The following is an 18361-nucleotide window of genomic DNA, read 5'->3' as shown; positions in this document are numbered from 1 at the left end:
CCTAGCAGAGTGAATCGCAAAGTGATGGTTATATTTATTATTAACTAAGTTTGATAAGGAAAAAAGATAAAACTTGTGTGTATTGGGTAATTTGGTAATTTAAGATAGGTACAAAATTAATGAAGTGTCTTCAGATACATTAATCTAGGGTGACGTAAGTCTCTGTGAATTTATGGTACTGTGACATAATTTACTGTAGATATAACTTACTCTTGCCGAAGCATTCCAATGGTCCTAAGGTGTAGAACCCCATCGCTAAGTAATGGTTGATCCCTCCAAATCGTAGCTCAGTGACTGGTAATTTATTGGAGTCAATTATCAGCCCTTCATCGTACCTCCATACATCATCATCTGCATCACAATTGCATTTATAGTTCTGGTTTCCATCACAAGCTGCAAGAAAGACGGATGATTACTGGAACATTTGGGGGGGGTATAGCCAGTCGGGCTGATAACCACGGTAACCAATTAAAGTTACCAGTCCGACAGAACTAAATACCTGCCCGATATACTTAAGTGCTATATTGATTAAGCTAACTTGTTATCAACCAGGAATTTTTTGGGAACTAGAAAGTCGGACTGGTATCCAATATAAGTTACGCCAGACAGGAAATTACCTGATCGATATTACTGAATGTTATATTTGAGTATGTTAAATTATTACCAATCAGTCGGGCTGGTATTTGTAGCTGTCGGGCTGCTGGTGTTAATGTATACATCTCTGCACATTATAATAAGCAAAGTAATGAGCGCCGTAAATTATGCATAGATAATAGAGAAGTTGCGATTTCCGAACGCCGCGATCGGACACCCGTCTACCTATTCAAAATCACTCTCATGTAACGGAGCGCGGTCGCTTATTTAGCCAGTGATAAAAAATTTTCCACGTACGAAATGAACGTACGGACAACTTAGCAAATGCACAAATGTGTCCATATTACAATATATTAAAGACAATCAAGGATATTGAACATACAAAGGAAAGTCGAACTATCAATATGATCCTTTTTGTTTGTAAGAAATCATTATATTAACAACAACAGTGAGGTGTGATAATTTGACTTCATTCATACCACTGCATACGTGCGGTTCAAACGTACAGATTATCCATTGAAGTAAGTGTGAGATCGAGCTTATAAGAAGAGATTGCGATTTGCATCTTTGATGCAAACGGACGGATAACGCACGTTGGAGGTTGAAATTTACAGTTTTATACGGTGTCACTACGGTTCATGCAACGCGACTAATTTCCCCTACGAAAGTATTATTTTGAGAATGAAGTCATGATAATATATGCATGTAGTGCTCCGAAATATTTGTTTTTTGGCAACCATAATATTCGGGAAGCACTAAAATAGAAATAACTTTAAGCGGCATGTTAACCCCACCTAAGAGTTGCTGTGTGCTTCCAATCTTGTGCAATATACCCGGTCTTTTCTTGCAATATTGTGTATATGTGTAATGTTTAAGTTAGGCTAAATTTTGTTTTTAAAATTTTTGTTCCCTTGGTTTTATGTTTTGTAAAGCGCCCAGAGGCTATTTGCATTGGGCGCTATATTAAATCTCTCTTTATTATTATTATTAACCCTGGTTTGTAGTCATAATTAAAAGCATACTGTTTTGAAGTAGACATAAGACCTGTAGACCACTAAATTTCCTGTATGTCGCCCTCCTATAACCACTTGGTCTCGGTCGCAGCCGGCTTGTGTTCCTTCGTGACGAAGGAGCTTAATCAAGCTTGGAACTGAGACTAGAGCTCTTAACGGACGTATAAACGCATGGTCCGCGCAGGATGTATGGAACATCGCAACTTCTCTAATATTTTGGTGCTGGATACCGTACTTGAGCTCACTATAATAAACACGGAGTTAAAAAGACTAAATCGCGTCTGACGTCATCTGTCAATCAAATTCCCTACGATCCTTGATTGGTTAATAGCGCGTAAAAGGAAGGTCAATTTATCTGGTGCCGATCGGAGAAAAGGAATAGCAGAAAATTGCGAAAATTACGTACTTTTACAAGGCAAAAAGCAACTTTTCTAGGCTTTGTTGACATGGTGCCTTCAGGAGAGAAAGTTTCCTAATATAAAGACCTAACTTTTGAGATGGTTTGTATGTTTGAAGGTGCAAAATTAACAATAAGGCGCCCGGTTTTAACGCCGCGTTCAGCAACTCATATCATGACGACACTTGTAAACAAACTGTGCTCGAGTTTGATAACACCAAACGCGATTTAGTCTTTTATATCTCTGTCTTTCATTATAAAGACTTGTCCTGTTTCTGCCGGTTATCATGGTAAAAGTAATTGGCTTAACATATATGTATAGGAATTATGCCTCAGTTAAGAATTTGGAATTTTTTTCGAATTTAGGATTGGAATTTGAATAATATTATTCGTTTAACACATTTAAGTTTGGGGTAAGGGGCTAACGTTAAGTTTAGATTTTATAAGCATACAACATTTTAAAGTGCAGATTGCCACAATGAATATAATTCTTACAATCAGTAGTAGCACATAAACAGCCTTCTACTCCAGTATTAACACCACCCCAATTCAACATTTGTTCGCCATCTCGAGACATCCAATGCGTAAGCTGCGATCCAGTACCACCTATAGAGTAAGTGAATAAATAAATAAATAAATAAATAAATAAATAAATAAATAGATAAATAAATAAATAAATAAATAAATAAATAAATAAATAAATAAATAAATAAATAAATAAATGAAAGAATGGATAAATGAATTAATATACGCATGAAAGAATGGATAAATGACATGACGTATCAACATCACGCCCGATTAAAATATTCATTGGGTGTTAAATCACACCACTCTTCGCCATACATACATTCTCCCAGCCACATTTCCCTATCATAATATGAAATATAAAAAAATAAATAAAAATGAAATTTATTTTGGCAGAGGCGCCGGCGGGGTTCGAACCCACGCTGCACTGAGCAGTACTATACAGTATTGACATAACACCAGCGCCTTAGACCGCTCGGCCGTAAGGGCTTGATTGCATCATGATGAAAATTTAAACATATAATCGCAACTTCGTTACTTCAACATACCACGTGACAAGCAAAGACAGAAAACGTACCATATTTTGGAATTTTATTTGTTTAAAAACATTAATGTGTATTAATAGCGCTCAATTGTTGATATCTGCATGTTCTATATACAATAAATGAGCCTACGCACAACAGTTTTTTTTTTTCGCCGTATACCAAAAGTATGTGTGGCGTGGCCTACCATTTTTCTTGTAGCTTCTTGTATACACGTCGATGTTTTCATCATTTATACAATAAATCCACATTAGACCCCTAATTTTATTTCAGGAAATAAAAGATTAGATTACCATAAAAACGAAACAGTAATCATTGGTAGGGTCTGATGTCATTTTTACATGGAATTTTCAAGGTTTTTTCTGTCGCTATTCTCGCTCAATTAAAAAAAATATTTTGGCGTATATAAAATTTAAATAAAATTCTCTGCCTCATAAACGGCATCAAATGTGCCACAATTGGGTATCACGTTATATATATCGTTATATATGATGTGCAGTTAATATTCATATTTTCTTTTATACAGAGGATGCTTCAGTTTTGACAGGAAAAATATTTTCTTGCAAACCCTCTCACTCGGTTATTTCAAAACAGTAACCACGCTTCCCTAGAATGTGCAATAAATTAGCATTAAAAATTTTCTTATTCTAACAGCAAGCGTTTCTAAAATGTAGTATGGCGAAATGTGGTGTAGTGTTAAATCGAACCCGATTTGACTCTTCATAGCGTTTTAAATCGAGCCTGATGAGACTCTTCATAGCGTTTTAAATCGAGCCCGATTAGACTCTACATAGGATTTTAATAAAGGACTCTTCGTATTAAATTCAACCGACTTACCTGCACCCCGCCACAACATGTGCGTGTATCAAAGACACTCCGGCAATAAGTAAAACGACCTACTCGTTACTGACAGAAACTGACTCACCGTTATTCCATATAGGAGCATTATGACAATCCCATCTGATGAATTGCTGGCAGTATAATGACGATTGTAGTAAAGCTATTATATGTGTCATAGGTGCCTTGTAGGTTACAGGCCGACGGAATGACGCTTCGTCAGGTGCTACGTCTATTTCACTGATTGCTAATCGGCGATACTCGCTATCATGATGGATTACTGTTGCTCCTGTGAATATATGGTTTTAGTGAGTACTCGGTCTCATTCCATGTTTGGCATGCAATAACCAATAGAGACTGGATTACTATAGGGTTAGGGCAGTATGATCAGTATGATTAGGATTAGGGTTAGGGTAAGAGTAATGTTTGACACATGGGCATACATCTCAAAGCTAATTATATTAGGTATATACTTAATAATTTCTGATTATAGTTGTAAACGCTAAGCAAAAATGGAAAGAACAAAAGTTATTTGACCTACAATGGTTATTGTTTACTACTTTTCGAAAAATCTCGGCCAGAACTTATTATCCTACCCAAAACACACAGACACTGCACTTTGATACTTTTATCCGAGTGAATGCAAAGGAAATGTTATAAGCGATATAATGAGGCATATGAAGATACGGATAGACATGCATAGTTCCCTCTGTATAACAACGATGAGAACACATTTATGACTAGAGAGTCGGGTGTTGAATTAACTACAAAAGCAGAAAGAAAAATCAATACGAAATCACCCCAGTGTTCTTACCTGTAATCATATCACAATAAACGCTGCATGAAGACAGTGGACTTTCTGGACCATCAGGATCAATATCATACCAACCAGAAGAGTTGAACCCGGCACTACGTAATTCGTCGCATGACGCTAGCATTGGTATATCTGAAAAACAAAATCGTACATTTCAGAAGGACCAGATTTATACCCCAGACAGTCTCCATTTAACTGTATACGCAGAGTACGTATTAAACAAACCGACATACAGCCAATGGCTCTAGCCCGGGGCTCTAGTAGGTCGGTCGTAATTTAGTCATTACTTTAGTTATTAATCTGTCAGGGAATTCGCTTTCTCAAGTCTCAACTTCCTAATAGAGGCCGTCAGCCTTTCGCCATCTTGTGGGTACAAATGATACGCGTGTTCATGCGCCAGACACTACGCGCAGGGCGCAGCTTGCCACGCAGCTGTTTTCACGCATCGACGCAGTGATTTTGCTGTTCACGCATGGAGATCGAACGACCATCGCAGCGTGTACCCACAAGATGGCGGCATATGACGTCACGCTGACGGCCTCTATTAAGAGTACCTATCGTGCCTTATATTGTTAGATGTCTTACGCATTAATGGAATTACTAGTACATGATAACGGTTCAGAAGATCAAAGGTCATGTAGTTAATTTGTATTTGTCAACGGAATTTATGACATTCTTATACCTGACCTTTTAAAGATTAAAGATGATTCTTACATTACAGCATGAAAATAATATATAGATGTTTCTTACATCGTTATAATCAAAGCTGTATAATTTACACATTTGCTTACATTTTAAGAAATATAGGCCTATATATTTCTTACATCTTTGGAATCCAAGCTGTATACATTTGCTTATTTTTAAAATCATACATATTTGGCTGCTCCATAGTTGTTATGCTTTTCAAAATACTTTACAATTCAGCAGAAGCAAACAAAGTGGTTGAACATACAAGAAGATTTGCCGATATTGCACTTTTGCTGGTTGGCACTACGAAGTAAAAAGGCAGTATTTCCCAATACCTTTCAAAACTGATACGGCCTTTTTACTTGGGAGGTAGGTAGTACCAGTTTGCTCCTTAAGTCAAAATCATGCAGTTAAAGTAATCAATTTAGAAGATACTGCATTTTGATTGGTGGAATTTCTGTATCAGTATGTTCCACAAATAATCTTGCCTTTTACAGTCTGTCCACATAGAAGTACAAAGTAAATAGACCTCGGAAATTGGAGGTATGAGAATAATTATTTCAGTTCAATGCGTGTGTAAATGCTTCCTTGGCGCGCCAACTGCTGCGCGATTTGTACTTGCCGAGCGCACCACGCTCTTTACGCGTCGCGTATTTTTAACACGCAGTGCGTGTGACGCAAAGCATCGACCCCGATGCCACATATTTGGTTTGTACTTCTATGTGGACAGACTGTACTTGGGAAGGCAGTGTTTATTTCTCGTTGATATTCTTACCTATCCCTTGACACTGGAAAGCTCCAAGAGTAACAAATCCTTCACTGTCAGACCTAGTATTAGCAGCAAAATGAAGCTCAGATACGGGAAGGAATTGTTTATCAGTAATCCAGCCTTCATCACTTCGACTGATCCCGTCTTGGGCATCACAGTTACACGTGCAAATACCCACTGTGTTGAACAATAACAAGATATGTAGAAAAACACTCAACACTTTCATTCCGGACAAAATTAAGTCAACTTTTCCTGAGAAAATCATTGAAAAGTGTATTGCAAAGATGGGTTTTAATTAACAAATCATCCATGCAGAACCTAGTCCCCCTTTCAGGTTTGGCTATATAGTTAGGTTTAGGGTAGGGGGAGTTAGGAATAGAGTTAGGATTTTGGTTTAGTATGTTGAGATAGGTTTGTGTTAGGTTAGAATTAGGGTAGGTTATGATTAGGGTAAGTTTTAAGAGTGTTAGGGTCCCCCCTGTATCTCACAGCATGGAGCTAGGTAGTCACAGCTAACTACATGAAGGTTTGCGTGGCTAACAGAACAACTGTGAATTTAGTGTCACCACCTTGCTTAAACAGAATAGGAATGAGAACAAAGATTTTGTCTTTTGCCTATCCCCGATCGTGTCATAATTGATTATAGTTTGGCCGTAGTTTATCGTAGTGGATACCGGCTGCACCGTCATCCACTGCTCATTGGTCAGCCCATCCATTATCATGACACGATATTGGATAGGCAAACTACAAAATCCTATTTTATTCTCTAAATGGAAACTAATGATTTAAGCCTAAAGCTGTAACATATTTTCCAATTTCAAGCAGCTACATTAATGGGAAGATCCGCATCAGAGGATGGGACAACCCTAACCGTAGGTTCCCATTAACCAGTAAGGACCTTCGATAATCCGATCTGATCGACCAAAAAAGAAATGGTGTATACGCAGTGTACACGGCTGATTCGCAATCCCGTTCGAAATGTTGCTGCGAAGCCATGAACATTTTAGTTATTTCAGTGAATGGATAATGAACCGGTCTTTTGTACTAGTAAACTTACAGTAATTGCATACGCCTATATCAGCACCCACAATATCGGTCGTACAAGTCGAATCTGCTTCACAGGAACAGAACTTTAAAGTTTCGAATGTCACTGTTGTAATACTCGATATGTCAATATCACTCTGTACAGGGATCGAAATGTTACAGTTAAAACTATGGTAATGATATTTTATAAAGTCACGCTATAGAGGGTATTCAATATGACGTCACTCATGACAGAATCATCCTCATTTAAATAAAATGTTGTCCTCCATAAGGTATCACAGGGCAATTCGCACGATAATACAACAAAACGGGTGATCGTTATAAATGGCTGTGGAATCGATCTAGAGACCTGGCCCTCTGTCATCTTATCTTACGCAATCTTAGAACTGTCCTCCACAATGGCTGCCATTTCAAATGTTATACCGTTCCGGTTGGTTTATTGCATACACTCTATATAATGAATTTCGAACCAGAAGGAAGATCAATAACACATGTATCACATTGCATATTGCTCCATACGGCCTACTCCTTAATACATACAATCACTGGAATATAATGTTAAAACAACGGTTGAAGTGTTTATTGTAAACCGGTATATTTTAGGGTGTCAATAAGGTGTAAGTACGGAAACAGTAGAGAGTTTGTGAAATGAAGTTTGCAAATTTAGTTCGACTTTTTCTACCACGTACAGAGAATATATAACTTGAGAGGCATTAAATTCACGGATTTTCATCTTCAACACAAACCTATGACCAATTTCGGATTTTGATTTACGTCAACGCGAACGTTTTATTGGTTACTGCTCCTAAACTCCCGTCATGTGTATCATAGGCGATCAAAAGAAAGCCACGTGTAAGCGACTGCAACAAAATTTCTTCCTTTTGTTATGTCGATTGAGATGTTGGTCACACTCAGCCAGATATTTTGTACTTCATGATCACACACAAAAGTATATACCAGGCTTAACGTTTGGAGCAACATGTTAACTTAATTCAATCACACATTTTCAACAACATGTGTCGTGTTTTTTAACCAAACCAAAACAGATTTCTAATAATTGGTCTTTTAACGATATAATACATAACATGTAATCTTGTACTGCATGAGGAAATATATTCGTTGGCTGTATTCTATAATAGCGTATAGTAGTGTACAGCGAATAAACTTTTTGAGAAAATCGGGTTTGAAGAAATCGAGTTGTGTAAATCAGACATTTATCATATTTTGTAAATGAATCTCTCGATCGCTGTGTAATCCCTATGGCGTTGCTTTCGTCGGCTTCATTCCATAGTGGCGTATATGTCCGATACGTCACTATGACATGTAGCGAGGTGTACGCCACTATGACATGCTATATTTTTCATTTTTGCCGATATTTCTTAATTATAAAAAGTGTATAAAAAGTGGCGTATGGTCGATACGCCACTATGTAAAACACAAAACTTCATAACTATACGCCATATTCAATTAATTAATTACTAATTAATTAGGTAATTTTGACTTATGAGACTTAGAAAATAAATATAAAAGAGAACATCATTAAAAACACATGTGCCAATTAAAAAAAAAAGTGACCAAAAATGACTATACGCCACTATGGAATGCAGCCGACGTATTGTTCTTAAATTGACGTATATTTTTGTTCATAATTTACAGGTGTTCACTTGGAGTTCTGGAGGCTGTAATAGCGGAATGGTTTTGAATAGATAATCCACTAGACGTTGAAGTTTGTGCTTTTGAACCACATTTTGCAAACTCTCTATTACTAGTAACTCAAATTGATAAAGATCGAATTCAGAGGGTTATAAGCCGTGGGAGTTCATTCCATATTAGAGAGATTGCGGAGAGGCGTTCACTGCAAACGCCATACGGGTTACGGATTTCTGCATTTTGTGGTAGAACGTCATAGTCCCGTTCACATCCAAACTAGCCTCCTACATAGCCAGTTTGTGTCGGTCCTAACGCTCGTCGTTCCTAGTATGTTCGTGATAGCCGCATAGAGTCTGAACAAAGACTACGTGTAAACGCAATTGCAATCATGATGGCGCTATGCTGAGACAAATAATCTAAAGGTAATAGGAAGCACCCATTGATTCACCTTGGGTGCATCGAACCAGAGAAGATTATCTTCTTTCATCGAACTACTTTCCTCGGTATTGATATGCAAATACGACTGACTGCATGATGCAGTCATGTCTACAGTAGAATTCAATTCGACCTTTGCAGGACTCAAACCCCATTAAAAGCTATTAAACCAAGATAACACTCATTGAAAACAGCTCAACTGATTAAATCATATCTTCTCTGGTTAAATACACACATCATATGTTTCTGCTTTTACACGTACAATGGAGCAATGCGCTGGGATTATCCTTTCAGTTGGGTGAACGATTATAAAGCGAGCGCTAGAGAACAATTGTGCGTGGGCTTTGTTTACGAAATGAGACAAATACGTGCTTATTGTTAACCAGCGTTCTTGAAAATGAGAAACATGGTGGTTTGCAGACTTAACACGGTTTGGAAATAATTTCTTCATATTTTTTGGTGTTATCTGTCGTTTACATATCCTTCCTAAAACACCAAAGTACGAATATTTCCAAACATCTAAATTAGCTAAAAATTTAGGACATGTTACAAAACTATATTGTCTAGAATTTTAGAAGAGTACTTTTAATATTGGCCGGTTATTTTTCACACAGCGACGTTAACTAGGCAATGTACTGTTACCTATAACATTAACTAAAACACCAAAGTACGAATATTTCCAAACATCTAAATTAGCTAAAAATTTAGGACATGTTAAAAACTATATTTTCTAGAACTTTAGAAGAGTACTTTTAATATTGGCCGGTTATTTTTCACACAGCGATGTTAACTAGTCATATCCCCATACTTTTAACGTAGGGCTATTTGTAGAGGTCACGCGTCAATGGGAAAGAGCACTGTGTATTGTGTATAGGAAAACGGACAGTAACTGCAGTATGGTATCTATAATGCTCTAAGCATTCAGTCCAGATTAGCGATATTGGAGTTTTGTGGGCTATTGGAAAATGAGTATAGACCTATGTTCACACGTGTATGCTATTTGTCTAAATAATCTAAACAGATTTTGGTGTTGGATGCCTAGGAAGTCTTGGTGTATATTATTCGAATAACAAGAAACAAACTCCATTATCATATAAATAATACCCTGTTTACTTTCTAAAGCAAAATGAAAATAGATAATCTAATATGCCTAGTTCGATTAAAAATAAATGTTAAAAATGTTGGTATTTATACAGCGCCTTTCACATGTGAACATGTACCAAAGCGCTTTACATTTATTCCGCCGTCATTAGAATATGTCAGCTGCCATACAATGCCCAAGGCATGCTCATACCTTTGGGCGGCGCTCAATGGACAGTATTCATAACAGCTCCCCATTTCACACCTGGGTGGAGAGGAGTAATAAAGTGCCTTACTCAAGGGCACAACACGATGGCGTCGCCGGGGCTCGAACCCGCAACCTTCCGATTATGAGTCCTAGCCCGTTCCGCTCGGCCAACTGGATTACTACCCAGCAAACACAAATATATTACAGAAAACGTTAAATGTCGGGTTAAAGGTTATGTGAGGGTCAAGGGCATTAAAAGTTTTAATAATATTCAAAAAACCCTTTGTTCTAAACTTGCTGATAAACGTTCTAACACAATAGACACTTAAATATGTTTGCCAAATGATATTTTACTATAGCATTTCGAATTTTGGCTTAAAATGTTGTTGTATTATTTTTTCAGTATAACACGAGTTTTCATGATTTTTATATAAATATACATCGATATGTTATCAAAACGTTTTAACTAAAACCAAAAACACATGCATTATCATGTTTTAAAAACATTTTGGAGTTTGCTGAATAGTATCCATAAGCAAAACACTTTGACAGCTGTTTAATGCACAACGAAAAAGCGAAATAACGTTGCACGAACTTCTGTTCCCCGTCCCAAACAGACAATTATACCGCATTTATGCCGCAACACGACACAATCTTGCCTAAAACGCCTCTTCGCAAGCTGATTTTTGGACGGCATTTTCCACACACAAATGAATAGGCAATCTGCCCGTTCGAATTCGCGTCGAAAAAAATTTGTTCACTTCTTCTTGTCTATACGAGATCAAATTTTAACCCCCAAAATGGATTTTATTACATGTTGGACTCTACTTGTTCTATTAGGATACTTTGATTCGTTTCATAACATGATAAACATAACATTTTTCTGCATTTTATAATGCGTTTTTTGTCATTTTGGAACGTCATTTTTTGCTACCAACCGCAACGTAATCGCCTTACGGAAATTCCACGATTGACCAATTCACAATAGATTTCACCCTCTAGAGGGCATAATAACCGATTTTCGACTAATGTATATAGCTTGCTGTTCGCGTTCCCGTGTCACGTTTCACGTAAATTTAGCAATCTCTCTATTGCACTTGTTATCACAGAACGGCAAACCACCTTCTCCTTTCTCTTTCATGTCTTTATCTGCCGCTGTCTCTTTCTACACACTCTTCCTGTCCATCACTCTTTCTTCTTTTTTTTCTACCGTATCTCTTTCTCACCTCTCTGCGATTAATCTATACTGCGTACAAAAAGTATCCGTAAACAAAACAAAAGTAATATCTTAAAGACACTGAACATAAATGACCAAATAAAGTAGTCAATAGATTTGGGATTTTGGGGGTTTTTGCGTATTTTTTACGCATGTTGATAACTCATTCAGCATGACGCGCCATTGCTTTCTCAAACAATTTGAATCAAAAAAGAAAGCATTTCAAAAGTGACAAAGGTCTGTTCTCTTGAAATACGCTAATCATGAGTACGGCGAGTGAGTGTTGCTCTGTCGCGCTGTAATGATCCCGTTACAAAAGCCGGTGGGAATCGCCCCGAATGAAAATATATCCCAAATGTGTCACTTTTGAAAACTTTATGCATTCATATTGGTATAACTTGACGGAATAAAGTCGCATCGTGCAGAATGAGCTGTCAACAATTAGGTGTAGTGTCTTTAAGGGGGTACTACACCCCTGCCCAATTATGTGCCTATTTTTGCATTTTTCTCAAAAATTATAGCGCATTTTATTTCAGCACCGACAATAGTTGTGGAGTTACAGTAAAAAATGAGGGAAAACCAATATTTGATCAATAAATCAATAATTAACTGCTTGCTTTGAGTTGTTGAATTTTCAGTACAGTAGTTGTAGTCCTTTCCCTATAATATACATATCTTACTTGTCACCAATGCGCTATAATTTTTGAGAAAAATGCAAAAATAGGCACAAAAGGTATTGCTTTTGTTTTAAGTTTACGGATACTTTTTGTGCGCATTATCTTACAAGAATCGAGATAAATGGCTCCTCTCCGATGTAACCGATATGGAATCCATCGCTGTTAAACAACAAGTATAACTCGATGAAAATCGAATTTGACAGACTGACTGTATTCGTGGCGAGCGACTCTATCTGAATGTCCGCGGTATTCTGCAGTAAGATCTTAACATCATTTCCTGATGCTAAAATGAAGGTAAAACATAATGCAATTTTCATTAGAATAAGTTAGTGGTAGCTATAATAGTAGTTTTTCGTGAACGAGAACTCGCTAGTGCTATTCCCGGTATCTAAATCCAACGTTCCTTAAACATGCTCTCTTCGAATGTGGATGGTACCATATTTTATATCAAACCGACACTTATAACTTGAACTTACCAGGTACATCGTCTGGTAAACTATTACCCGAGCATTGGTAGGTTAATCTAAGGTACTTAAAGGTGCCTGGGCATGGATCACCTCCAAATACTGACGTACTGGAAGTTACACTACACGTCGACATACCGTCGCACAAACCTGTTGGAAACAAAATACAACAAACAAATTAAATAGGTATTTCGTAACACTTGTATAGTTGCAACCTTCATAATATAGAGCTGTATAAGCCCTACCTAATTTCCCATTTTGTTAAATATTTTGGTACCAATGTACTAGGTCTATCGTGGTCCACTCTATAAATTTTATTATGTGTTCCAACTTCAATTACACCTCTGTCACTTTCAAAGAGGTATACGATTGATTTGATGAGACAGGTGCCCTGTTCAACTCTCACCAAGTCAATACTGTATTGATTACATGTTTATTTGCTCCATTGTATTTACACCCACAAACTATCTCCTCTGATAGTCAATGGAATTTGTCCAGCGTGACGTCTCAATGTGTCACCGTAGCTGGAACGTATAATAACAGTTACGTTAGACACCACATCCAATTTGGTCCAATAGAACTATCTGTGCCCGGTTAGGTACCGATAACTCTTAACATCGCTCCCTGGCGATGTAATACATTGTATCAAGCATAATAATGAACATTTGCATAGTGTTATTGTTTTTCATTTAAATAAAAAACTGTACAAATGTTCAGGGTACGATAAAAAGTGCCATCGGTACCTCTTCGGGCACCGATAGCGCTATAGGACCAAACAAGATGTTGCGCCTTAATATGACATCATATTCAGTATGATCTCGTGATACTGCGATTTACATACTTTTAGACTTTTGTATCTGAATAATGAATACCATGTTTTAATCCGCGCATTTCCTAAAATAAGTTTGTTATACCACATGTACCAGCCTATCCCATCATTACACGAGGGATAAAGAGACAATGCATTCATGAAACTACAACAATCCAAAATAAACAAGATAGTGTGAGACGAAATCACGTTTACACTGAATGACCCCCGGGGAATGACCCCAATGTTTGAAAAAAAAGCCCTCCTACACCGGTAATAGACCCCTAAAGTCGTACTCCGGTAGCACAGGCACATCACTTTCATATTTGAGTAGCCCGGGCAGCGAAATTTTTTCCGTAGCTTACATTTGAATAGGAAGCCTTAAGCAACTGTATACGTGGTGTCCCGGTTAGGGTTAGGGCAAATTTTAACTACGGAAAAAATATTTCCCCAGGGCCATTATCGTACCCTCGTTCATTAATTTCTTACCTTGTACGATTGTCAAATCAGCAGCTGCAGATGAGTCACAGCCTGTATTCGTTGTCGCGGACATGGAGGAGTACGGGCAGAGAACATCTCCAGTCACCCTCCTACCGTACAAAGCTGTTAAGACAGTGATCGTTCCTTCCTCTGCTATACAAGATAATGACACTGATGCAGCCTCACAGGCAAAACCCTCTGTGTAACAATTTATGGCAACGAAAATATTATGCTGCAACATTAACAAATTGACTACAACTACTACTTTTGGGCTGGCATAGTGCTCCGCGCTCGCTAAGTCCGGGAGGGCCATAACGGCACAGACTATTCACAAAACCCGCATTAAGGTTAGCAACTACTTTAAACTGTTGCGATTTGGTAGTTCACAGCATCTTGCGAATGGTGGTGAGCTTTGGCAAAAATTGCATTGATCATTTCATAGCGAGTGTGTAGAAGAATTCAAATATCACAGATATACTTTTGTAGGTCATGTGGCTCTTGAGTTATGTTGTAAAGAGGGCTGAAACAACAACACTTTTGTAAAACGTACATAACTCATAAACAACAATAAAACAAGTCAGTTTTCAAAGTGTATGATTTGTAGAATGAATTTTTGCAAAACATCAAAGTGTTATTTTTCAATAATTGATTAAGATAATGAAAATCGATATTTTGGCTGCTTCGACCAACAATACCGCGTTTACCCTTAATTATAAACTAGAGCTATATATTCCAGCTGAACATCCAAAATTTCAAACGTGTACACTTTGTTCAACGGGTGAATGCTCTACCAGGTGGATACAGGTTTTTGAAGAGGGGGTCAACTAATAATGGTGGCCATCAGGGCTGTCAAATCCCACGCATTCGGCGTGACTCTCACGCATTTGAACACTTTCTCACACCCTCACACCCAGGTAGTAAAATCTCACAAAATATAGTTCAAGATCAATCTCTCCCTCCCTCACTGATAAAATCAGGGGATTGACCATATCTCACGCCATGCTATTCTGAAAGATTGACGGTCATGTTGGCTAGTATTATGGTGGCCAGTGGCCTTAGATCCGCCCCTGTGCTCTACAAACTGAATATCACTTTGAGAGAAGCAAAATTACCAATCTTGAGACAAAAATGCCGTTTAAATTCCTATGGATAGATGTTTTCCTTACGATGAATCTCTTTTGTATACCTGATCCGCCAGAATTTCAATTAATTGTCTCGTAAAAAATGGACCTACACCAAGCCCCGGGTGTCGATGCTGAGAATGTGCATGAAAATTGAACCCAAGATCGGGTGGAGGGCAAATTCCCCTTGCCACCTTATTGAGCGGTGTCGCTACTGCCGACATCTCTCAATGCAGGCTCGGCTGCAAGCTTCAATTACCAGGAGCTAATATAATAATGTAGTTTAGGCTTTACAGGTCTGTTACTTGACTTATACAATTGGAATATGGATATGCCTATTATAATAGGCATAATCATGATGGGTACCTTTATAGCTGGAGGTGTCGCCGATTCCTATAAAAGCAGTAACCTGGGGGAAGCTAGATCCTTCCATTGTAACTTTAACAACCCCGTCAGTTCTAACACGGAATGAGAAGAAAGGACTTTCGGATGCCTTCCAGGAAAAAAGTAGATCGGTTTGAATTCCTCCTATTTCGTAGTCAATGCAATTTGAACCTGAACAAATAATTAAATACATAAGAAAGAAAGAAAGAAAGAAAGAAAGAAAGAAAGAAAGAAAGAAAGAAAGAAAGAAAGCAAGAAAAAAAGAAAGAAAGAAAGAAAGAAAGAAAGAAAGAAAGAAAGAAGGAAGGAAGGAAGGAAGGAAGGAAAGAAAGAAAGAAAGAAAGACAAAATTAAGTCCACTTCTTCTTATAAAATCAAAAGTGTATTGCAAAGATGTTTGATTAACAAATCATTATCCATGCAGACCCCCCCCCCCCCACCACCACCATTTGGCTTTTTGGTTAGGGTATGGGAAGGGTAGGTTTATGATTGGGTAAGTTTTAGGAGTGCTAGGTATCCCCTGCATCTCACAGCATGGAGGTAGTCAAAGCTACATTTAACATGCATGACTGGCATGGAAGGGTTATGTGCACATTGTCTGTGTTTTGCGTGTGTAAGTTAAGGTGTTACGTTGACTGGTTTAATATAATAGCACAAGATCATTTTGGCTCGATCATAAGAAAAGGTTGCAAAACTGAATACTAACATGTTACATAACAAAGCTATACTTGTAATGGGAAAGTTCAGTGACTTTTGAAATGTAAATTTGTAAAGTAAAAAAAAGGGGGGAAATTTTAGTACGCATTTTTGAAAGCCAACATACCTCCAAATGTAGGGGTTGTTATATATTATTTTACTAATCATTAACTTACGCCCATCATCACATTTACAGCCGACATCCTCCAAAGCTGCACCCGCCCAATTATTCATCTTCTGCCCATCAATATTCAGCCACCAGCCCTTCATTTCGCCGAGATCAGTATCCCATAACGGGAAGTAATTGCAATCAAACCGTAACTCTTGGCCACACCCCGCGGACAAGGAAGCAAGTTCTTTAAGTTGGTTAATGGAAGGTGCGTAATTCACCACACGATTGTAATCCGTTCCTTGCTTTACATCAGTCGCTTCTGGGAGATCGTGAAATATGTATGTTTTACCTAGTGTTTTCAGAAAAAAAGAGGAACATGCTATTTTACTTTTGGGATAAACTGGGAATCAAAATAAGTATAAGAAAGTGTGTGTCGAAATGACAAAAATTAAGTTTGGATGTATAATATACATTGTATATACTATCGTTTTAAAAACATATCTAATATGTGACCCGGCAGCACAAATGAGCCGTACATTCCCTAAATTGTATTCTGAGTTACGGTGTAAAATGTGTACGAAGGTCATATTCATCGGTAACTTAAGCTGCCCCGACATCCGTCTCATTTCGATAGTCAAAAACTAATCAATACTCCTATTGTTGAAGTGGATAATAAGCTTCTACCTTAGATGGCTATAGAACTTGCTTATATTGCTAAATCCTGTTCAAGTGGTGGGTTACCAGGCATTGTATTTTGTACAGGTATGCATAACCAACAATTAACAATGAGAGAACTTTCTTAAACCTTGTTGACTTGGGGATGATTTGAAACGACCGCCAATTATGACTGTTTGATATTTATTGCCAATAATGTGGAAAAAGAGACACATGTAAAAACGTAAAAAGCTATAATTTTGTTGAAGGAGCAAAGTTTAACAAACCACAACCCCGCTTCTGAATATCGTTTGAAGTCAAATGATATACCATTTTTAAGTTTATGATGTTTATTTTTTAAACACGAAATAAAACAAGATTGACCGGGGGAGGAATTTACGGCTCATTCGCCGTGGACGGTCACATATACCATTATTCATTACTTACAAGAATCGGGGCTTTCAGGATGTACTTCGTAATGCAATAGAAACATTTTTTTTCATTTGAATTATTTTGTTTATTATACAATATTAGAACCACTGCTGGTTACCAGTACAAGAGAAAATAATGTTAACTTATAATTAAAGACAGAGATAAAAACAATTTATCGCGTCTGATGTCACTGTCAATTACGATCATTGAATGGTTAACCCAGGTTAAATAGCGCGTAAAAGGAAGACCGATCTATCTGGTGCTGATTGGAGAAAAGGAATAGCAGAACATGGCGAAAAATTACGTACATTTACAAGGCAAAAAGCAGCTTTTCTAGGCATTGTCGACATGGTGCCTTCGCCAAAGAAAGTTTCCTACTATAAAGACGACCTAACTTTTGAGATGGTTTGCATGTTTGAAAGTGCAAAATTAACAATAAGGCGCCCGGTTAGAAATCCGCGTTCAGCAAGTCATCATCACGACACTTGTAAACAAACCGTGCTCGAGTTTGATTGACAGGTGACGTCAGACGCGATAAATTCTCTTTATCTTTGTCTTTCATTATATACTTTGATCAGCTCTTAATCGGCGGGAATTGTTAGGCTTTTACCACTACGCTGAAAAATAGATCCACGTTTAGAGTGATTAGTTGACCTGTCTGGTCTATTATTGTGCATGTTAAATATAGTAGACAAAGTTTAGGGCTTGAATTAATAATTTGC

The 18361-nt window shown here is 37.6% G+C and overlaps 1 protein-coding gene across 1 annotated transcript in view; it reads right to left on the bottom strand.

Moving 5' to 3' along the window:
- Positions 1-190: 190 nt before the first annotated feature.
- The window catches only part of LOC140157839 (uncharacterized), a 29601-nt gene continuing 11430 nt past the window's right edge, over positions 191-18361 (bottom strand). The window contains exons 10-19 of the mRNA XM_072181086.1: positions 16618-16902; positions 14250-14438; positions 12965-13102; positions 12596-12771; positions 7236-7359; positions 6185-6355; positions 4723-4854; positions 3997-4197; positions 2500-2610; positions 191-393 (exon numbers count right to left, since the gene is read on the bottom strand). Of these exons, the coding sequence (XP_072037187.1) occupies positions 191-393; positions 2500-2610; positions 3997-4197; positions 4723-4854; positions 6185-6355; positions 7236-7359; positions 12596-12771; positions 12965-13102; positions 14250-14438; positions 16618-16902 (1730 nt within the window). The remainder of the gene's footprint in view (positions 394-2499; positions 2611-3996; positions 4198-4722; positions 4855-6184; positions 6356-7235; positions 7360-12595; positions 12772-12964; positions 13103-14249; positions 14439-16617; positions 16903-18361) is intronic.

Source organism: Amphiura filiformis, chromosome 7 (genome assembly GCF_039555335.1).
Source record: "Amphiura filiformis chromosome 7, Afil_fr2py, whole genome shotgun sequence".
Taxonomy (NCBI): domain Eukaryota; kingdom Metazoa; phylum Echinodermata; class Ophiuroidea; order Amphilepidida; family Amphiuridae; genus Amphiura; species Amphiura filiformis.
Note: the sequence above shows the minus strand (reverse complement) of the source record. Positions and strands in the feature narration are given on the sequence as shown.